Below are 23,291 nucleotides of genomic sequence, written 5' to 3'. Positions count from 1 at the left end.
AGCTTTGTCAAAATAAAAACCTTCACAACAGAATCTGTGGAATACAAAATGGTAAAATGGCTCAAAATATATGTTGTGACCACCAGGGGGCAAAACTGCACCCCAAACCCCAAGACAAAACTAGACGAACACAATACCTCTACAGAGTTCTGAAGCCTCTTCCCAGGAAATACAACACAATAACAGACTTTCCGTTTCCTCCTTCCACACCTCCTATGTAGTCTCCTCGACCTCCTCCCAACTTTAGCTACTATGTAGGAGAAGACTCGCTCTTTTATGCTGGACTCGAGCGTACTTCCAGTAAAACAGCATTGCACCTTCTGGATCATGCAGAAGTCCCACAAAGAAGGGGCAAGGTTCCCCTTGTAGACCCCAGGAACCCCAATAGGGCTGTCCCACAATAGGGCTGTCACACTCAACAGTGGGGTGCTGCCACTATATGTACTGGGGAACACATAATCCCAGTCTGCAGACACCTTCAGTTGTTCCAGGCAGGTATCCTGCCCCAATAAAGAACCAGAACCCATCCTGGTCAGGATGTCAGTCCATCTCTGTCCTTCCATTACCATCTTCCACCTAGGCAAAGATCCATCATCCATCTGGGTTGGGACGACAAATCCATCCCATATGGTGCTCACAATGTTTAAACCACATTCATTACCAGTTGAGTAGTTAAATAATGAAGTGTAACAAGAGGCAGCTGAGTTTCATGATTATCATAAAAGAATGATGTCCTTGTCATACTCTATACAATTTAGCTAACAAGTGAACTTGCCCGCCTTTTTGATTCTTTCTAGAGCCTGGAATTGTCGTAAATCTGACAGTGGAGGTGATTACTACACAATCGATTTTACTTACCTGGACTCGACCCCTCGGAAATGCTACCAGCTACATTGTGTCGGCCACTGGAGCCACCGTTTCCTACATGACGGTACAATCTGAACTCGCCCTTCTAACTGGACTGACGCCGGGTAGTCGCTACACAGTCCAAGTGATGGCGGTGGCTCAAGACGGCGTTACTAAAGGAAGTGCAGCGACTCTTGTTGTGTTTACAAGTAAGACTTTTATTTTTTATGAGAGTCTTAGAACTTTGGGAAATGCTTTAGGTTCAGGTATGTCCACAATGTTCCACAAACTATCCATAGGCTGACATCGCTGCAGGCCATCCCCAAACATTTTGCACCTCAGACTGATTTTTAGGTCAGCTGAAAAGCCTGCAGTTTTATTCTGAATTCTTCCTTGCTTCTCTCACTTTTAAATTCTCACTTGATTTTTTGACCCTTTAACTACCAGTAGCAGATTCAGCACATCAGACCTTCGTTCAACCAAACAAACTCAGCTGAACCTTAAAGAGACAGAGAGACTCACTGTGCCCCTTGGAGCAGCGCCATCCTGACCGTGATTTGTTTTCAGCTGTTCTTCTGTAACCTGACATGCCACCTTGTCATTGATATCAGGGCTTCATTATCATTGCCCTTTGAAATGCCGGGCATTTGCAGATCTCGGTGACATTGATCATCCAATGATCTGGGTACAAATCCTAAGCCGAGATCTGCCGGTGGTTAAATGAGTCTGGTTGGATTAATGGCTAATTTTGCACTGGCCCCCTGGTTGTTGTGTAAACTTCATGGTGAAGTTGTATCCCATCCAGGGTTGGGTCCCACTTTGCCGGCCCCCTCTGTGACGAGATTAAGCAGGTTTGAGAGTATCTTGTTGAGATTTCTTAGTGTGTGTGCTTGTTTTAGATGTGTTGCACTTGAAATTGAAACTAAGCTTTAGAGACCAAACATTTAGAGGGTCCACTTGAACATAAATGCCATTAGAGCACCTTGATTTCTTATCTAATTTATACCAACACACCTGAATGGTTTTAACCACCAGATGGAGGCTGTGAGAGCAAATGAAATTAGCAGACATCCATTATGTGCTGTGGTCATGCGAGATACAAGAACTGGACTGGAGTAATGTTGGGGTGCGTTAAATAACAATGGCACAATAACAAAACATAAACTGCAGGGAATCGTTTGTAGGTCAGTTCTGGTTTGAAGCTCCTTCTCTCATGAGTGGGGATCCAGAATGAGAAGCAACCTTATATGAGCATCTTGCTTTTATATTCCTCTGAATGGAAGGGGCAGAGTCAATTGCCCTCAGTAGGCGTCTTCTTCTGACTTCTGGGGAAAGAAAGTCCTATCTAAGAGTGGATTTAAAACACAATTAAAGTCCCCAGCCATTATAATTTTATGAGTGTTCTCATTGGGATGGATGCAAATACATTTTGTATGAATTCCTTATCCTTTCTTTGTGTCTTCTAACAACTGGATGTGTTGGCTGCCATAAGTGCTTGTGAAAATGCCCAGATATCATAACAACGACTTGAGGAGGTGACACAAACTTGACCTGAGCCTGTCAGGACACAGACAGTGCTAATGGACTGTCACATAGCCAGGTACAACATTGTTGGTTGTCAGATGACACCTTTAAATGTGTCTTATAACAACAATGTACACATGTAGACCCCTTAAAAAGGTGTCAGATCAGAAAGTGTCTCCCTTCTGTGCGACAGCCTGATGCATCTTTCATTTCTGTGTCTAATTTCATAGTTCTGTGTTTTTTCCATTTTGCTGCATTTAAGATTTTAAGATGGTGGAACTCCAAGACTCCTTATATAAGAGCACAAGAAATCTGACAAATGAGAGGAGACCATTCAGTGCATTTGTTGCCCGTTTGTTTAGCTCAGCTGACCTAATGTCTCCTCCAGATCCTTCTTAAAGGTTCTCAAGATTTCTGCTTTAACTCCATGTCTTGGCAGTTTATTTCAGATTCCCACATCTCTTTGTGTAAAGATGTCCTTACTGTCTTCAGGCAATCATCACTGGGTTCAGAGACAACATTGCCTTCATCTTGTGTGTCCTCTCTTTCTGCAGAACCTGCAGCTGTCACCGGACTACGTGTTAATAGTACAACATCAACTTCAGCTCTCCTTTCGTGGACTCTGCCCAGCGGCAACGCTTCCAGCTTCAGTATCGTAATTGGAGGAAATCCGAACCTCATGATGGTTAACATGACGTATGTGAATGTGACGGGACTTGTACCGCTGAGCCAGTACACGATCTCAGTCATGGCAGTGACGGAAGATGGGACCAAAGGGAACGCCACATCAGTCTCGTTGTCAACAAGTGAGTGTCTCTACCTTTTACATTTTGAAAACGTTCTAAGAGTTTTTTTTGGGGCTCTAGAGAATTTGTTAGGAATTTTAGATTTAGAATATTTCGTGAATGAGTGAAAGCTTTTGTTCTCAAACAACTCTCAGTGTAGCAGACATGAGCACTTGTACATTTGTCCATTTTTACGTATTCCCCATGCACGCTGAAATACACTGACTTGTTAATCTTATTACACGAATGTCATCTGTTCAGATTGTTGGAGGTTTGCTTGGTTAGTCAAGGCAGCTGAGCAGAGGGGACAGACTGAGGACCCAACAATGGCCACAAATAAAGATGCCAATGCTGGTGATTGGAGAGACCCCGGGGGGCCTGTGCTTACCAGATGGTTCAATCTGGGGCAGTGAGCCCTATTAAAGGTGCCATTGGGGTACCAGCTTAAGGGGGAAAAACACAAGCAGTGGACCTCATTGTGCTTGACAAATGAATCATAAGAGGCAGCTGCAAGAGGCTGAAAAAGTGGAATTCGCTGAAACAAACAAGATGGAGACGGCCCTGACGAGAAGAAAACAGGCCACCCAATCACCAGGGCTGTAGAGGGTGGCCGCCCAAGGGACATTGGGAGACTTTTTTATCAGGTTACCAGTTTTATTTTCTTGGCCACCAGTTTGGGGGATGTGTTGGTCTACTGCCTAATAACTGAAGAAGGCTCACCGCAGATCTCAGCCTGCACGTTCTTTAATTTATGTTCTCCGGGGGTCTTGTTGGGTTTGACCTGACTGCTCAGGTTCTCATGCAGGTTAAATTAACTGATGACGTTAAACAACAACAATAACAACATTTATTTCTATTGCACATTTTCATACAAATGATGAGCTCAAAGTGCTTTACATGATGAAGAAACAGTAAAAAAAGACTAAATAAATCAGAAATAAAATTAGGGAACACTAATTAACATAGAATAAGAGTAAGGTCCGATGGCCAGGAAGGACAGAAAAGACAAAAAAAACCTCCAGATGGCTGGAGAAAAAAAAATCTGCAGGGGATCCAAGGCCACGAGACCACCCAGACCACTCTAGGCATTCCACCTGACATAAATGGACGATAATGAGATGATGTGTGTGTGTGTGTGTGTGTGCCTCATCCATGACAGTCCCTACCTGTATCTGACAATGCTGGGTGACGTAGATTGTCTTGATGAATTGGAGTTTCCTTTCTCTTCATCGTTAAGCTCTCCTCTTTTGAGTATTTTCTGTCTGTGGTGCCCCTCCATGACAACAGAGGGCGGCATATTGTGATGTCAGCTGCTCCATCAGGGCATATTTTAAGGTGATGAGAGTAAGCAGGAAAGGGCGCTGAGTGTTGTTAAATTTTTATGTGCCCCTCAGTTTTGAAGCTAGAAATGGTTCACTTTAAGCCCTAATGCCCACTTCACCCTTTTGCATTTGCAGCTGGTGTGTCTTTGAGATATCGACTTTCAATCCTCAGCTCCGATGGATTGGATGCACAAAAGAAAAATCAGATTCTTCAGAAGGTTTGTATTTTCTTGTGATGTTTAAAACATTTTGTGAGCAGTCATCGGCTTTGTCCTGCTGTGGTCGCTGGGCATACGATTGACCTAAAAGTATTTTTGTTTTTTCTTCTCCATTTGGTATTAAATCACAAACTACTATTTTTAATTATAATCAAACATGTTCCTCTATTCTTTTAATTTAAAAAAAAAAAAATATATATATATATATATATATATATATATATATATATATATATATATATATATGATGTTAAATAAATGTTTGTCCTGATTTCCCCTAGATAAACACAGTTCTTCAAGGTCAATTTGATAAAAACTCCTTTTCTGCATCCTTGACCGAAGAGTAAACTGCAAACTCTCTGGGGTCCCTTTGAGGCCTACAGCGCACACGGTGCTAATGTTCTTGTCCTGCTTTCCTTTCTTTAATGTCACGAAATTTAGAAAGTGTGACAAACTGAGAAATTTACAACATGCTCTGGATGGACCTTACTTCTACATTCTTTGCTACTTCTGGCCATTAAGAAGTACTTAACTGTAATGCGATGGTTAAACATTCTCAGACGTCGTGTGCCTGGAACGTCTCGTCTCTTTCTGTTTGTGGAGTCCTTCAGGTGCTGAACAGCACTGGCCGAGCCAACAGCTATAATTAATGGTGTGAATGAAGCACAAAACTTCCAAATCTCCCAACTCAATCTTCCAACTTGCAGAGCCATCTGAGACTAGAGCCTCGATTCAAGAGAGTGTTGGCATGTTGGGCTCTGATGATTTTCTGATTTCTTTTTTTTTATGCCTCCTAATTGTCTTTGCCAGCTAGAAGAGTTTGCCCAACTGCTTTCTGGAAGACCCTTCGTGTTTTCTCTTTTTACAATCAATACAATCAAGAATAAATTGGTAAATTGGCAATGATGTGACTAAGCTCACCCTCGTGATGACATAAATTAACTCCATTTTTTCCTTTTCTGCCGTATTATACAATGAATTTAGCAAAATTTCATGTTTAATAATATTTTAATAAATCTTTTTCTTTTCATCTTGTGTTTTGCATTTTTATTGGGCTGAAATGGTTCAGCACCTGACACTAAGTCCACAGAAACTAGATCAGAAAAATTCAAAAATATGAAGAAAACATATTCTTTGTCATTTTTATTAACATAATACAGTTAAAAATACACCAAAATTAGCAATAATTTGGACTGTAAGCCTGCTATGTTTATGTTAATGGGGGTCCATCCATCTGTTTCCCAAGCTTTTGTATGGAACCAGATACAACCCAAAGGGACGTGTGGCACACATGGTGACAAATGTAGAACCGTCAATCAGTGACATTCAGACTCACAAAGACAGTGAGCCGACTGCCAACTAAAATGAGGTTGCAGACTCATGAGGCAGCAGTGCTGACCAGTGTGCCAACCATTGTTAATACAAAATGAATTAAAAAAGTGTGATGTGGCAGAGATAGACTGGCATGTCACAGAAATAAGATGGGCTTAGTACACTGTAAGAAGAACAATTGTTAGGCATCAGAAGGGATGTGGAACCCGACAGCAATCCTTGTTCAATTATCAGTGATGGAAAAATAGAAAAATAAAAAAATACTCCCGTGCGCTAAGAAAATTTGGCATCAGCTGATTCAAAAACAGGGCGGCACGGTGGCACAGTGGGTAGCACTGCTGCCTCGCAGTAAGGAGACCCGTCTGGGTTCGCTTCCCGGGTCCTCCCTGCGTGGAGTTTGCATGTACTCCCTGTGTCTGCGTGGGTTTCCTCCCACAGTCCAAAGACATGCAGGTTAGGTGCATTGGTGATCATAAATTGTCCCTAATGTGTGCTTGGTGTGGGTTGTGTGTGCCCTGCGGAGGGCTTGCGCCCTGCCTGGGGTTTGTTTCCTGCCTTGCTCCCTGTGTTGGCTGGGATTGGCTCCAGCAGACGCGTGACCCTGTAGTTATGATATAGCGGGTTGGATAATGGATGGATGGATGATTCAAAACAATGGTGAGGAGCTGCTCCATCCTTCTCCACATCAGGTTCCCAATTGAATGTCTACAGCCAGTGGCCTCGCGGTTTTTACACCAGCGCCCTGAAAAGGCTGGGGCTTCACTGCGGAAGTGGAAACTGGTCATCCAACTGGTCAGCTTCTGAACTGCGGACACAAAAGGAGATGCTGTGAGTAACAGTGTCACCTCTCTACTCAGGCCACAGGTTTAACAATTCATGAATACTTTAGGAGACATTACACCAATGTTTCCTAAAACCTTCTCGGTGTACTTTTTTGGCACTAATGAGCACAATGCCAACAAGGTGCAGTCTCTGTTGATGCCTGCATTCAGTGTGACAAACAAACTTGGTTTGACAAAAACTTGAATTCAAAAAGAAATTGTTGTTTTGTAAAGTAAGCAGCATGTCAAGCGAATGTAAAACTCGTCTTCACTAACGTAGCTCATGTGCCTGCAGCTGCTGGGGGGCCCATCCACTTCTCATCTTGAAACCCTAAAAAACTCTGTAGTGTGTTGTATTAACAGGGGAAGAACGACGACCCTCAGTGGCTGCCATCTACGGTGCACAGCATTCAGAGGATTTACTCACTCACTGCCATCCAACAACTTAAAGTGTAGGAGCAGCTCAGGCAGCGTAACGAGACCATTCAGCCCATAGTGCTTGTTGGTTAGTTCAGATGTCTTATCAGGGTTGTTTTGAAAGTTCTGTTTTTAATTCAACTCCATGTCTTGGTAGTTTGTTCATTAGCTAATTCCCACAGCTTTTTGTGTGACAAAGTGCTTTGAGCCATAAATGCATCACTACTTAATCCCAGCTGGCATCCTTAAGTATGTGGTTCATTCCTTTGAGAAATTTGAAGACTTCAGTGTTTGTGTTTTCAATTACAATATTATAAACACATTTTCAATTTAAAAAGTCACACTGTTGCTCAGAATAAAACCATTTCAGTATTTAATTATGAAAGGAAAAATACAATCAGCTGGGCATATAAAATACATAAAGTAGAAATGAATAATCTTATGTGTAATTAAGTTATTGCTATAACCACATATATTATGGTATATGCATGTGAGCTTTTATAAATGACAAATGGCATGTCGGCCAATCACAAAACAGTCTGCAGCAGCAGTCCCCATGGCTTTCTGGGGTCTTTTGCAAATAAAATCAACATCACATTATGCAGGTTCTGGATGTTGGGAATGTCAAACTTGACGACTGCCGCTGCTGATCTCATTGACAGACCATCTCAATTTACACAACTGAGAATCGCTGGCCATGTCACATTTACCGATCGTATGCCATCCTCCCAGCACAGTCCTCTTTTTGTGGCCGCTAATAATGTGCTGCCTGAGGTAGCTGGTGCTGTACGACGGGTTCACAGGTACAATGATTTCAGACATACTCTCTGCCCTTTTTCTTTTTCCATTCTCTCATGACATTAAACAGATGGGCTTCTTTTCTGTTTGCGAGTACCTAAACACATCCATCCATCCATCTATTTTCCAACCCGCTGAATCCAAACACAGGGTCACGAGGGTCTGCTGGAGCCAATCCCAGCCAACACAGGGCACAAGGCAGGAACCAATCTTGGGCAGGGTGCCAACCCACCTCAGGACACACACAAACAAACCCACACACCAAGCACACACTAGGGCCAATTTAGAAACGCCAATCCACCTAACCTGCATGTCTTTGGATTGTGGGAGGAAACCGGAGCGCCCGGAGGAAACCCACGCAGACACGGGGAGAACATTCAAACTCCACGCAGGGAGGACCCGGGAAGTGAACCCAGGTCTCCTTACTATGAGGCAGCAGCGCTACCACTGCGCCACCGTGCTGCTACCTAAACACACGCGCTCCTTATTTCTTGTCACTGTAATTCTATGCATTGTGCTTCTGGGATGAGTTTTCACTGGTTGTCATCTCTCAAGCTCACTTGAACAATAAAGACAAAATCAAACTTGATTGAGGGGCATATGGTGGACTAGTTGAAGTTGGTTGCTGAGAATGTCACATCTGATGACCGTCATCTGCCTCTGACTCCCTATGACTATGTAAATGAAGGCTATGAATGAAAATCGCTGGAAAAGTCATCACTGCAACTTGGCCTTAACCGACAGAAAACAGAGGCGTCATTTCAGGTGAGATTATACTTGATTTATTTAGTTAACTAAAATAACTGGAGTGCTGGCAGTTGTCTGTGGTCTTCTTAATCACACGTACTAAAATAATGGTGGTGATTTTTTTCAGTGATTATTGTCTGGTTGTCCACAGGAGACAGACAGTAACTCACAATCGTACGACAACATTCAACAGTATCAGGAAGAGCAGCAGGAGAGGAGTTTTTGGGGTAAAAAATTATGACAATGCAATCAAGTGTGAACTGGTGGTGACTTGCAGAGAATCCCACCTGCGTTTATAAGCACTGCTGGTGGAGATAATCACAGGGTCTTTCACGTAAAAAGGCCAAAACATTCATCTTCTCTTTTTCTGAATAAAATGTTACTGGGTTATAAAAACATGGGCCTCTGAAGTGCAGCTATTTAGGAAAAGTCATGGGGAGACAGGAGCCTGACACGAAGACAGAAAAGATCATTAAAAGTCTAAAAACACAAAACCCACTGGAGTGGAAGAAGACGCTTGCAGTGTTCAAATGCTCTAGCCTGATCTGGGGCCTCATGTATAAATGGTGCGTACGCACAGAAATGTTGCGTACGAACGTTTCCACGCTCAAATCGCGATGTATAAAATCTAAACTTGGCATAAAGCCACGCACTTTTCCATGGTACCTCATGCCCTGGCGTACGCAATTTCTCTGCTTGGTTTTGCAGACTGGCAGCACGCAGCGTCAAAGCAGTGCTACTGTTCCTGTGTGGTCACCCTTTCTTTCTTAGACCCACATTCCTGACACGGCTTTATAAATACACTGAAACTAACTGCATATTGTTTATTAGTGTAATGCATCTGATTGTAATTAACCTGCAGCAATATAATGGGCCAGGGAATAGCCATAATATTCCAAATACCAGAACTGCTTTAGCGTTGTTACGCTCACTGCATCTTCTTCTTCTTTCAGCTGCTCCTGTTAAGAGTTGCCACAGCAGATCATCTTTTTCTATATTACTCTCACTGCACCACTCGGAGTATTTATATCACTGTATCTGAGTGTGAATCAAAGCAGAAGCTGATCAGAAAGAGAATTATCAGGAATACAGCATGAAGCAGACGCTGCCTGAGCCACGACAAAACGTTTCAGAGACTTTCCTGTATGAACTTCGCGGTTTAGAAAAAGTTTCATCCCAAGAACTATAAATGCACTAAATCAGTCGGTGTCACTGCACTAGCAAGGAGCTGGCGCTCCATTCATGGATTGTTCCTGCCTTGCGCTGTATTCTTGCTGGGACTGGCACAACACTGGAAGGATAGATGGATCGAATAATTAAACGTGAACTACGAAGATATTTCAATGTTCCTTAAAAGTTTTGAGGAATCGGCGATCTAAGCTTACAGATGGCTTAACGTCTATTACAGAGCTGATTGTGTGAAAGAATTTGGAGAAAGAAAAGTAAGGACAGGAATTGGAGGGTAGTACGTTTGAAAGAGACAGTCCTGCTGCAATAAATTATTTAATCGAAGGTCGCGCATGGCGCAGCAAACATCTTGCGTGAGAAATGAACAAGCACTGCACCACCGTGTTCCCATGTTTAATAACATGCTTTAACTCCTATCATCATGAAAATGATATCAAGTATACATCTCAGTATTTTAATTATTCTGAGAGCTGTAATATCACGAATGTAATGGATTCAGTGTCCTGTCAGAGGAAGAGAAAGCCCGTTTAAGAAACATGTAGTGATTCACACACACAGAGCACATAGAAGATCAAATACAAAACAAAGCATTTAATGTGCTACTTTAAAACGAAGAATACTTAATGGAGCATGTAAGAGTTTCATTTACTCTGTACAAATAAAAATCAGTCCATAAATACATGGGGAATACTTTCAAAACCCATGCAGACCCTGGCACTATAAGGTATGATGAACAACTCAGTGTTACCTGCACAAGTCGGGATAAACAAAGATTCACCAGTGGCAGGGCTCGGAGGCAAAGGCACTTGTCACCAATTAATGGAAGTGGCCGCTGAAATAATTAAAAAAGCTTCATTTATAGTGAAAAAACATAAATAAGTCAGGACCAGGAGGGATCCGAGCAGAGCCCACCTGACCAGAATGCGCTTGACGGTGAGTACTGTCTGAGTACACCAAACACAGAGCAGGCAGAGCAGCACTAGACTTGTGCTTCTCCTCCCCTTAATAATAATAATAATAATAATACTGCGGTGGGTTGGCACCCTGCCCAGGATTGGTTCCTGCCTTGTGCCCTGTGTTGGCTGGGATTGGCTCCAGCAGACCCCCGTGACCCTGTGTTCGGATTCAGCGGGTTGGAAAATGGATGGATGGATGGATAATAATAATAATAATGTCATTACATTTATATAGCGCTTCCATGGCCGATTAACAATGACAGTGACGTGGTGGACACAGGAGGAGCTCCCCGTCAGACTCTCTAACACCACACAGAAACTGCGCAACGTGAAAATGTGCAAAAAATACAATAGCTTTCATATTACTACTTTTATTATTCATATTTTGCATTGTGCATAAGACTGATTTCAACAATGAACTGTTTTCTAGAAAGAAGTGACATTTTTATTTGAGATGGTTTTAGTTTAGCTGAGCTTTCTTTAAAAATGAACATTTTTCAAGACAAATAATAATAATAATATAATAATTCATTTTATTTAAAAGGCACTTTACATTTGTAGTAAACTTCAAAGTGCTACATAAAAAATGTAAACAAAGACACACAAGATAAAAACAAAGATAAAATAATAATTAGAGGCAATTTTGTTAATATGCTTAAATAGACAAGTCTTTAAGTGTTTTTAAAACAGCCCACAAGTTAGATTTGTTATCTTGACTGTTGATTACATTTATGTTGTTGTGTTTTATGTTGTTCTGTTTTGGGGCTGAAGCTAAGTGCCCTCAGTTTATTATAAATAAATACAATAATTATTATAAAAGAAAGTCTGACTTTCAATCAGTTTAAATTTCTGCATTTTTTTTCATATGTACTAATTTCATTACATAATATATTTTACCAGATTGTTAGTATATTAATAATATAAAAATAATTGCATTAATAGATTACAGATTATATTTTAGCATGTCTGGAACATTATAAAAGTGTGATTTTATTAAGACACAATCAAAGTTTGTTTATACTAATAATTACATTATATATTTATTTTTTAACTGTTTCAAAGATATTTATTATTCACTTAAAATATAATTATAGTGGTCATGTAATAGAAAAAATATTTTACGTTTATTGTAAGTATATAACTTTTATGATAATGTACAATTAAAGATCCATTTTAGTTTACTATTTTGCTAATTTAAATAAACTTAAAAGTTTGACCAAACGCTAATAATAATATTTTAAATGCATTTGTTAATTATTTCAACTACACTTATTATTCACTTGTAATAGGTAAAAATTATGTTTTAAATCATTTGTAAATATGTGTAGATCTTTTTAAAAGTATATACAGTATAAAGCAATTTAATATACTGAAGTATACTTAAAATAGCCCCACTTTAGTACGTTGAAGTATATTTAACACAAATAAAGTTGGTATTGTGTACAATTTTGGTGCAATTTAAAACCATTTTGCACAAAATGACTTGCTCCAATGTAACACATTTGAAATGTACTTGTTGTTAGCCCTGGCCCGAATGTAGCTTTAGTACTTTAGCACATAGCGTTTACTACACTTCAGTATGATTTTTTCACCTGGCTAAAGGCATCAATTCAATAATAAGTAAAAACGATCAAGTCTTAAAAGTGATTAAAACAACTAGAAAGAGAACTCACAACATATAGCGTGCATTCCTTTCAACCCAAATTCTCAATTTGATCTCCTATTGCCTCAGCTGTATTTCATACCTCCTTTCTCCTAAGGAATTTTAGGCAAAACATCTGAGAGAAAGTCGATTCTTACATCAGACACAAGTGAGAATCTGTTTTAAGTCTCACGAGCCATCAAAGATCACCCTTTGAGCAGTAAAACGTTCCTGTGGCGATTCAGTTACCAGGCAAGACTGGGAGTGTGCGGCGCATCGCATCCTTAACATGGCAGCATCATCAGATTAGTCTCCAAAACTTTAGTGATCACACTTACTAGTATTTCTGGGTACAAACTCTTCCTCTGTTCTCTGACTTTGTTTAACGTCTGCTCGAGTTGGCTGTGATTTGGTGTCCCCTTTGGGCAGCACAATCCTGACTTTGATCTTCAATTTACTCCTGAACTTTATTTATTTCACGCTTCGCGGTTTCGTAAGGGGTGCCAAACAGGCAAATATAATGATTTTCGGAATATATCAAGTCAGTGTTCTGAATATATAACACCAAAAACCTGATTATATAAAGTCCGCGGCGGAATATATAAAGTCAAAACTTGAATATATAAAGTCATCGTCAGAATATATAAAATCATTCCTGCATGATTATATATAACGTCAAAGCGTGAAAGTCAGCGTCGGAAAATACAAAATCATTCCTAAATATATAACATTAGGACAATTCACATATAAAATGGTCTAGTTCCATCAAATATTCTCTAATTTCCGTGCTTGTCATTTCACTCGTACTGGTGAAAGGTAAACTTCGACAGAAGCCACTCAGAGTCGATCGGGCTTGTGAGGTTTGTCCAAAAATGCGCCCATACAAAAAGAATAAACAAATATAGTGTTCAAAATGCCAGGCACATACATCATTTTGAATAAATTAACTGAAGTGTTTTTTTTTTAATTTTTCTGAAGAATTTTTTGTTAACTTATTTCATTATGTTGTATTAGGAACTCATTGAGTTTACTATAAATGTGCCTGAGTCGTTTCAATCAATATCAATATAATCTGACTTTTTTAAATTTCTAAATTTATATATTCAGGAATGAGTTTATATATTCCAACGCTGACTTTATATGTTCCGATGGCTTTGCCGTGGTGGTGGTCTGTCGCTGTCAAACGCACGCATGTCTCATTTGTAGATGAGATCTGAGTAGACATGTTACTGAATGTCATTTCCCACAAGTTGTCTAAATGTATTGTAAATGAAAAGAAAAGAAAGAACGGGCTCGGCCACATTGCTGCCTAGTTTACTAGCCCATAGGCACAATGGGCAGGCAAGTGTGTCAGCGAGGGACGGGACGTTTACAGAACGCACGGGCAGACTGTCACTTGTCACACATTCCATCGCGGACCCGTTTTGTGTTACAACTACAGTAATGAGGTCCCACCTAACGTCTAATACGTGCTCAATTACATATCAAGAGAAAAGCGCACACTGGTTGTCTGCTATCAGTGTCAATGAAGTTCAAAGGCTTCCCGTGTAACATGTCTGTCGCCCGCTGGCTGATGCCGGGAAGATTTCAAAGCAGCCACTGACCTGGCCGTGTGCCCACTCTCTGTCTTCTCTCCGAGGAAGGCTCTTTGTTCTTTTAATCAGAAGATGGGAGCTGGAGCAGGAGCAGGGTGCGTGCTTGCTGTGGTTGTGCGTTTGAACAAATGCTCTGATATTCCTGTCTCAACAATAAAGCTGATTTTTTTCCTCAAAATGATCTGCAGGGTCTGCTCAGTTTGAGTCTACGCATTGCACCTTGTTGATGGGATTGGCAAGTCACACTTTATTGATGTGTTAATCTTCACAAAATAAGATGCCATTAATTGAGCTGGCATGTGGAGCTCGGCAGTCCAATGCAGGGCACACTGACTGACACCGGGACAGAATGGAGTCAACCATAAGCTGCAACATAAAGGCTTGGGATGTTAAAGGGAAACCCACACAGGGAGAACATGCAAAGTCCACACTGTCAGGGTCCCGAGTTGGGGATTGAAGTCCGGGCTGTGACATGAATTGTAAATGTGGAAATCTTGTGAAGCTGAAATCACCAATATGACCCACAGGGCATCAAATTAAACTCAGTGTGTGTCTGGTGAAGCGGCTCTTGTGCTGCAGAATGTTTCAAATGTCTGAAATTACAAGGAGCTTACAGATGGGCCGACTTGTGCCATCAAGGTTCACAAGACCTCCATGACTGAACTGGACAAGGCGGCCAACTCCAGCCCTGGCCATCAAGAGTACTTCTCAAAAGGGGCTCAGAGCTGCTTGGATCACCTGTGCATACACATCAGTCCCCATTAAGCATTTTGATTTGCACTTTTGGTGTTGTTGTAAATTGAATAGAATTTTTCCTTAATTTCTTCCTCGTTATCTTGTTTTTTTTTTTTTTAAATCACAGATACTGAATTTCTGTTTGATTGAAAACTGAATCTGCGGTGGGTTGGCACCCTGCCCGGGATTGGTTCCTGCCTTGTGCCCTGTGTTGGCTGGGATTGGCTCCAGCAGACCCCCGTGACCCTGTGTTCGGATTCAGCGGGTTGGAAAATGGATGGATGGATGGATGAAAACTGAATGATCTGTCATTAAAAATACCCGACTTACGGTATTTAGAAGTTTGAGGCCAGTGACGATGCTGACCCACTCTGCACTTTTGGAGATAGAGCAGAACTTAAAGCATTCTGTGATACATACGACTGGGGAATCCATCAACTCTTACAATTCAAGCAGAAATTTTCATATAACATAAGATTTCCTGTCTGACCACACACATCCCCTTTTCCAAGAAATTCCTACAAATTCTTCTAATCAATGCATATCAGTGATTCCATAGAGGTTTGAAATTACACTGATAAAAATGGATATTTGGGGTGGTAAATATAATATGTATGAAAGGAGTAAAATTTATATTAAATGATTTTTATATGTGAAGTAATTGGGGTAAAATTCACACCGCTACCCATTTTTAACAGTATTAAGTACAGTTTAGAAGATTATATTGCATATTCTTTAAATTGCTCATGCAATGCAGTACAATAATTCACGTAAAATAAATAAAAATTAAACTCTTCTCATGCCGAAGCCTAGTTAAACTGACTCAAATGTATAACAAGCACATGAGCCTCATTTCTTGGAGAACATGGAGGAGGCAGCAGGAGAATGCAGGTCATCCATCAAGCAGTCTCGTTAAAGAAACTTCTAGAACGCTGTGGACCTTTACACCAGGTGGAGTTCAAAAGTTCTTATTAAAGGTGACATTTATCTGCATGCACACATAGAAGAATTGGGTTTCAGTTCCTTCACAAATGCCAATTAACAGCCGGCTGCATTACTCAGAGGCCATGCAGTTTCTCCCGCTCTTACGAATTTGTTTTTGTGAAAGTTAACAACATGGAGTGTGTAAGTTCATTCTACTGTGGAGCTGAAGCTCTTTGACTTGAGCTTTCAAGTCCCCAGGTCAATATATTTAAGAGCACAACATTATTAATGGCTGATGGCAGCTGTCGTTAACACTAATATTGTATGTGATGGCATAATACCGAGCCTCTGAAGACACCATGACAGGTGAGGACCGCGCAGCAGCTGAGAAAGGGGGCAGAGCTGTGACCGATGAGTGACATAAAAAGGGGCCTGGACAGCTATGTGGCAGACCCCCCATGAACAGCTGGTATTGAGAGACTGTGTGATTGGAACTCCACTACCAGACATTGCCTGGCACTCATAGCCTCTTTCATCCCTGGCGGTGGCGTCTCCCTTGGCCAGTGAATGGCAGATCGAGATGATGGTTTAGTCTCTTAAGCAGTCTCCCTTACAGCTGGTCGTTACAATATTTATTTTCAAATGTATGTGAAAATGGCACTGTTGCTGTAAACAGACTCCATCATCCTGGCTTGTTCTCCTGTCCTACTGGTCAGGGTCAGGTCAGGGAGCATGCACTGGTACATCACATTGCCATACCCACCACATGACGAAACAGCTCGGGATTCTGGTTGGCAACCCCCCCAGGACAGACATGCGGTCCAGTCCCACCCTCTGGAAATGACCACCTATCTGCCACAGCCAGGTGTTACGTGGGCGTCCCCTTGACCTGGTCCAGCCAATCGGGCCCTTAACAATGAGGGTCCTGTGAGCCGGATCACCATCGGGGAATCGGCCGCAGTGCTGTAACTGACGCTCGCTCACAATGCAGGTAATGTGCTTCATTCGGGACTCCGTGAGCAAACGCTCATTTGACACAAAATCAAACCAGAATTACCCAAGGATTCTCCGGAGAGACACAGTACCGAAGGAGTCCAGCCTTCATCTCAGGTCACTGGATAGCATCCATGTCTCGCAAACAGGGAGCAAGACAGAAGCACCAGGACTCTAAAGACGTGGACCTCCGTCCTTTTACAGAGATATTAGGAGCACCACACAACTCTGTGCTGTTTAAAATTGAGTTGCGCGTCATAAAAATGCCACTGCAGCAAAAAATGTACAAAGTTACAATGACATTACTTTGTAAAGTTGGTTCACTGTATTTATTAAAAATTGAATGCTGAGCGTTCCAATATTTGGAGTTGTGCGTTAATGTGTACCATGGAGGGGTAACGGTGCTCCACAGATAAGCATACTCATTACATCCCAGTAGACGATAATCGCCATACGCAGATCATTGACAAGTAGAATGACCAGTGAAGGCTGGGTGGTCTCGTGGCCTTGGAACCCCTGCAGATTTTGTTTTGCTTTTTTTACAGTCTTCTGGAGTTTTTTTTTTTGTTTTTTTTGTCCTCCTGGCCATTCGGACCTTACTTTATTCTCTGTTGTTTAATATTGCCTAATCTTAATTTTTTTATTTTTATTGTTTATAAACTTTTCCTTCTTCATCTTGTAAAGCACTTTGAGCTACATCAATTGTATGAAAATGTGCTCTAGAAATAAATGTTGCTGTTGTTGAAACACGGCAATGATGTGTGGCAAATAGAAAGAGGCGAACCTGATAATATCAAAGTGACAATTTACAAACGGTGTTAGAAGGACTGGCTCGACAACAGAAGTGACATGAAACAGAGATTACACTCGTTACTAGCAGTGAAGCTTTGAAGTCATTTGGATGTTAACCGGCGTGGATGACAACCGACATGAAGAAAGTGGGCTTTACCGCCATTTGAAGGTGTTTCGAGAACAGCACTCTGCTCGCATTTTAGCTGCATGTGACCTCAAAGACTCCTTTTCCCCAGTTTAAGGAATTGTTTACTAATGTTCCTTTAAGGCACAGGTGTCGAACTCCGGGCCTCGAGGGCCGCATGTTTTCATTCTAACCATCTTCTTCATTAGTGAGCCATTTTTACTGCTAATTAACTTCTTTTGCTTTAGTTTTAATTAATTTGACTCAGGCCCCTTAATTGTCTCTTTTTCCTTAATTAGTAGCCAAACAATAATGAGACATCAAACAAGCCACCATATGACAGAAAAATCAATAGATTTGGAAATGTCTCCTGTGGCAGAATGAGAGCAGCAACAAGCCATTGAATTAAATAACGGGCTTAATTAACAGAAAGAATAAGCTTCTCATTAAGAGACTGGGTGGAGTGAAATTGGTTGGAGTTTGAAATCCCAGTTTAGCTGGTCATCTGTTGGCTCGTTTCACGTCTCATTTCTGTTTGGCTGCCATTTAATGAAGAAAGGAATCAATTCAGAGGACTGAATCCTTAAAAACATGGCTATTGAAATGAAGGGAAAAGGAATTAATTAGCAGTGAAAACTGATCACCGATTAGGAAAAGGGTTAGAATAAAAACCTGTAGCCACTGCGGCCCTCCAGGCCCGGAGTTCGACACCCCTGCTTTAAGAGGTCGCTAGCTCCCTAGTTAGAATAAGTTCTTTTGTAATTGCGGCGTTTTAAGTAACCTGAAACTATATAGATATAATGTAAAAAAGGCGCTATCCCTCCCATAGTGATACGGCGGTAAAAATCACATAAGAGAAAATAACTTAGTTTTCTTTAATGACGATTTATGCGGCATAACAGACGAGGAAGCCATGACAACACTTTGTGTATAGTTTGTCATTTTTGTCGCTGAGCTGAAAGGATTTTCAGGACGGATGACGTTATCCATCCATCCATCAGCTTCAAAGTATTTGGCTGATGTCCAAGTCTTTTATACTGGTTCCTCCACGTGCAGGCCCCCATGTCGGCAAATAGTCCATTTCCAAACAAAGAAAGAAGATTTGGTGCTGACTACACATTCCTCCAGCTGTCTTTGTCTATCTTGTCCTTTGCTTGGCCCAGCAGTTTTAAATGCTGAGAGCCCTGTGTGCTAACTTTGCCTGGCCCGTACATGTGAGTGGATTTATAAAATAATTTTTGTACGGAGCACAATGATATTAAACTTATATTCTTATTACAACTAATAACATTATTTTTTCTTGAAATGTATACTTTATATTGACTGGTTTAATTAGAGAATTTCTATTTCATAGTAAATTGAATTAAAATGTGAATTACTGTTCATAATTGTAAACATCTATGTGTCACGTGTAAATGTCATTAATTATACTTTTTCCGTCCACAGATTATTAACAAATTTATATTCTGAAGGAAAAAAAGTGTTCACTTTAAGTTTGATTTTAAGAGAATTTATACAATTGATATATTTTATTGATTTGATTTTCTGCAGTGGGCTGCAGGACATCAACCAGCACAGTTGGATGTTAAAAGTGTGACAGAGCAGAGAGAAGTGAATGAACAATAAATAGAAAAAGAACTTTGTGTAAGCAGCAGTATCAGGTGCAATGCGTTTTCCAATCCACTTAGATCCCTACATTTTATTTCATCATAAATTGGTCCTTCTTCAATGGGTCACTTACCTGGTGCACGTCAAAGCTTGGCACCATTTAGATTTTGTACAGACAGTATGTGCAACGCAAATAGAAACCTGTTTATCACAGACTAAAAGAGAACTGTACTGCCTGGTAAAATATATGAGACTGTAACGTCATTTGTTTCCTCCACAGTCGGATTTCTGGAATGCCACACGCTGCCACCAACACACTGCTGGATCAGGTGGAGCTGCTTGATCATTCATAAAGTATGCCAGGGTTTCATATTGTGGTACTTTTTGCATTTGCAAGAGAGTTTGTGGACTCTTTGTAATCGTCTGTACGACTGTTTCTGTGTCATGTCACATACGTGAGTCTGGGGATAACCTTCGGGACTTCAGCAAGGTAAGCGATTCCACATCAAACAGGGTGGAGATGCAGTCACTAACCTTACCGTCTCCTCCGTCCACAGTACTGAGAAGAGTCTCGGCAACTGACACTGCCCTCGGAGCCCAGGGAAGGCTTTGTCTCTTTCTGGATGAGGCCAAATAAAAAGGGCTTACCTGGACTACCATGTCTCACTTGGACCCTGAACTCAAACATGGAAGGAGCTCCAGAGCTGCCTGAAACAGACGTTCTTCACCTCTTGTACATTTTTAAAAGTTGTCATGGCTGCTTTATTTATTTCTGTAGAGGGTGAATTGGCCAACTTTTCTTTTGGTAGCAAGCCCCAATACTTTTGTGTTTCTTTCATTAAACGTGGGTTGCCTGGCTGGCTCCCCACCGTTTATCGTGGGCTCTTCCTGGCCATGATAGTCCATTAATTTTAATATATTTGAAGATCAAACCACATTATATCAGTCATTCATTCAGAGTTCTAGGTCATTCCAAACAATTCACAAAAGTGTTCTCATAATTGCAGAATAAACGCATTATGGACTCACAATGTCAAGGAGGAATTCAGAATTATCACTATTGGCCTGAAGCAAATGTATCTGAGCAGATTTGACTGATACACGTCACGTCTTTAAGAGCTAAGACAAGTCCAATCCTGGATGGCTTGAATAAGGTATATGTAGTAACGGAATGTATTTGGGATGATCAGACTCACAGCCAGTCCTGTCATTCTGTTGAACAGCAAGTTTGTAAAATTTATTTACTGTACAATTTGATACAAGTAAACACGGCACACACTTTAAAAAAAACAAAAAAGAAAAAGTATAATGGTGGAAGGGTTACACTACCCTTGGCATTTTGTAACAGAATAGAAGGTGCAGCCCGCTATGGTGACCCTGCCAGACGTTGCTGCTTGTTTGAGAAATGCTCAGTCTGGGGAGATGCAAAGGTTGGCTCTAGAAAAATGTTGGAAGTGAATGAAATTACATGAAACTGCACATTTCAGTTCATTCTAATCTAAAATAATGTCACATTAAAATTATTGTGAGTTTTAGTGTTTTGAACTGGAAATGTAACAGAAACAACATCTAGTGTAGGATGTGTAAAATGAATTCTCTTGAAACGGACTGAAATCATTTAAGCCACCTTCACTTTTTATAGATGATGTCTCGTCAGAGCCGCAATCTTTAAAGAAGAAGAAATGGAGAAATCACTGCCTAAACTCGGAGAAAGTAATGAGGAGCTCTTCCAAGAGTACTAGTCATGTCCTTTCATTTTAGCTACTGAAGGAATTAGATATTTTATTCAGTAAAAGCTTTGGAGTATAATTATTTATACAGAATTTGATTAAAAAAAAAAACTTTGTCTTCTAAATGTTGTGACGGATGGCTGGGGCGCCCCTGCAGCATATGTTCCAGGGGAGCAAGCATGGGAAACACAATATCTCCCCCTGGACGCTAGATGGCAGCCTCCCTGGGTTGCAGCGGAGCCTCGGACTCCCCCAGGGCTTCATGGGAGTTGGAGTGTTGTGCAGCCCTGTTAGGTTCCACAGACGCTGCCAGGGGGTGCTGCAGCAGGAACCTTTCTGGGCCTTTCTGGGCAGTAGTTTCACCACACCCAGAAGTGCAGCCGTATGTCGGCAATCAAGCACCTGGAGCACTTCTGGGTGCCTAATAAAAGGAGCCAGCAACCACCACTCAGCGGCCGAAGTCGGGTGGAGGACGATGAGGTTGCCTGGGAGGAGTGATGGTGGTGCAGAGAACGAGTGCTTTGTATTGGTGTATTGTGCTTGGGACTGTGTTGTGCTTGTGGGGAATACGGGGAAGGCGGGCCCCACAAGTGAAGAAAAGAAATAGTTTATTCATTTTATATGTGTGGCTCCGTGTTCAATCTGTGTTGGGTCGGGAGCATATATAGCACCTTTTTACAATGTACAGTTCACATCCTTACATTTGGTCTAATCTGTCACCCTTTGTGTTAATATTAATAACAGTGAAGATGGAACACTTGGCACATCTTGAAGATCTGTGTTCTCCATGGTGCCACAGCAGAAGATCCAGTGGATTTTAGTACATTAGAACAAACCAGACAGGTACAGGCCATTCAGCACAACAAAATGTGCCAGTCCTATCTTGTGAATGCTGCCATTATCATTACTGAGGACTGTAAAGCGCTGACTGATTGTGGAAGCACAGCCAAGGCTTGCACTCCAATGGCGGGACTAATTTGTGCCTTAAGTCAGGTCTGTCCAGAAAAGCTCAAGTATACCCCTGTGTTTTTCCTAAAGATTATCCCAGAAATTGATGGGAAAAGGCCGCTTACTTAATAAAGTGCAGGCACCAAAGGGCAAACTGTTGTCTGGAATGTCATTACTCCGTTTATAGCGGGTAACATTCTTCTTATTCCTTGCTGCTGAAAGTTCATTGTGTCCTGAGAAACTGCAAACTTTATTTTTTAAACAGCATTTTTTTTGTTTTGGCAGAAAGCTGGTGTCAGTTAGAAGTATGTATTTTGCTTTTCGTTTACTACTGTCTATTCTGTAAATCAAAGTGTATTGTTTGAAAGCTGTTGTACGATAAGGATGGTACAGTTATTATTACAGTTTGCTCTTTCTGTGTATACTGTTAATTTTATAACATGCCACAGGTGAAGTGCTCCATGGATATCGGATTATGTTTGTGCCATAAAAGAGTGAAGCGTATGCTGTGGTTTGAATTTTAGAATGCTGTCCACTTCTGACTTCTTAGTGCCAAGACTGACAAAGAAGTGAATTGTTATGTTAATAATCTGTGTCAGTGGTGTTGATACTATAATATGAACCATGAAGGCAAATAACTGGTTACTTTAAAACATAATGTAAAGGGGTCCCACTGTACCCCCTTTCATAGCACTTGTGTCTCAATAAAATCAAAAGAGAAAGAGCAAGATACCTTTATTGTCACCGTATGCTACAATGAAATAGCGTTTGGAGCAAACCCATAGACGCCTTAGATAAAAGTATAGAAGAGCAGACAATAAACTAAGTAAACATTAAACTATGAAGAGCACGGTTACTATTAACGGCTCCACATATACACAGAGCAAAAGGAAAGGTAAACATGTAAAATGAAGTCACAAAGTGAGAATTACATTCAATGTAATGGTCATGAGTTCCAAAATGTGTGAGGTTCATTTGGTAGCCTGCAAGTGACTTTAAAATAACCTTAGACTATACAACTTAAAGCAGGAAAACAGACAACTAGGCATAGGATAAATTAACAATTATTACTTACCTGCTTTTTATAGTATATCCAAACTATGTTAGAAGGCAGAATATACTAAAAATGTGAGGTAGCCGTCTCATGGCTTACTTTATGAATATTCTGTGTTACATTTAGTTAAACGTCACTCCTAAGCATGGATTCAATCTATTTAAAAATGAGTGCAAATTGCTGGCACAGTTT

The 23,291-nt window shown here is 40.9% G+C and overlaps 1 protein-coding gene across 1 annotated transcript in view; it reads left to right on the top strand.

Annotated features, from left to right (window-relative positions):
* The window catches only part of LOC114669447 (receptor-type tyrosine-protein phosphatase eta-like), a 47,502-nt gene extending 41,921 nt beyond the window's left edge, over nt 1-5,581 (top strand). Inside the window, exons 13-16 of the mRNA XM_051923913.1 lie at nt 798-1,055; nt 2,925-3,176; nt 4,613-4,695; nt 4,977-5,581. Of these exons, the coding sequence (XP_051779873.1) occupies nt 798-1,055; nt 2,925-3,176; nt 4,613-4,695; nt 4,977-5,042 (659 nt within the window). The 3' untranslated portion in view covers nt 5,043-5,581. The remainder of the gene's footprint in view (nt 1-797; nt 1,056-2,924; nt 3,177-4,612; nt 4,696-4,976) is intronic.
* The last annotated feature ends 17,710 nt before the right edge of the window (nt 5,582-23,291 follow it).

Source organism: Erpetoichthys calabaricus, chromosome 2, assembly GCF_900747795.2.
Source record: "Erpetoichthys calabaricus chromosome 2, fErpCal1.3, whole genome shotgun sequence".
Taxonomy (NCBI): Eukaryota; Metazoa; Chordata; class Cladistia; order Polypteriformes; family Polypteridae; genus Erpetoichthys; species Erpetoichthys calabaricus.
The sequence above is the reverse complement of the archived record's forward strand: the minus strand, read 5'-3'. Positions and strand labels throughout refer to the sequence as shown.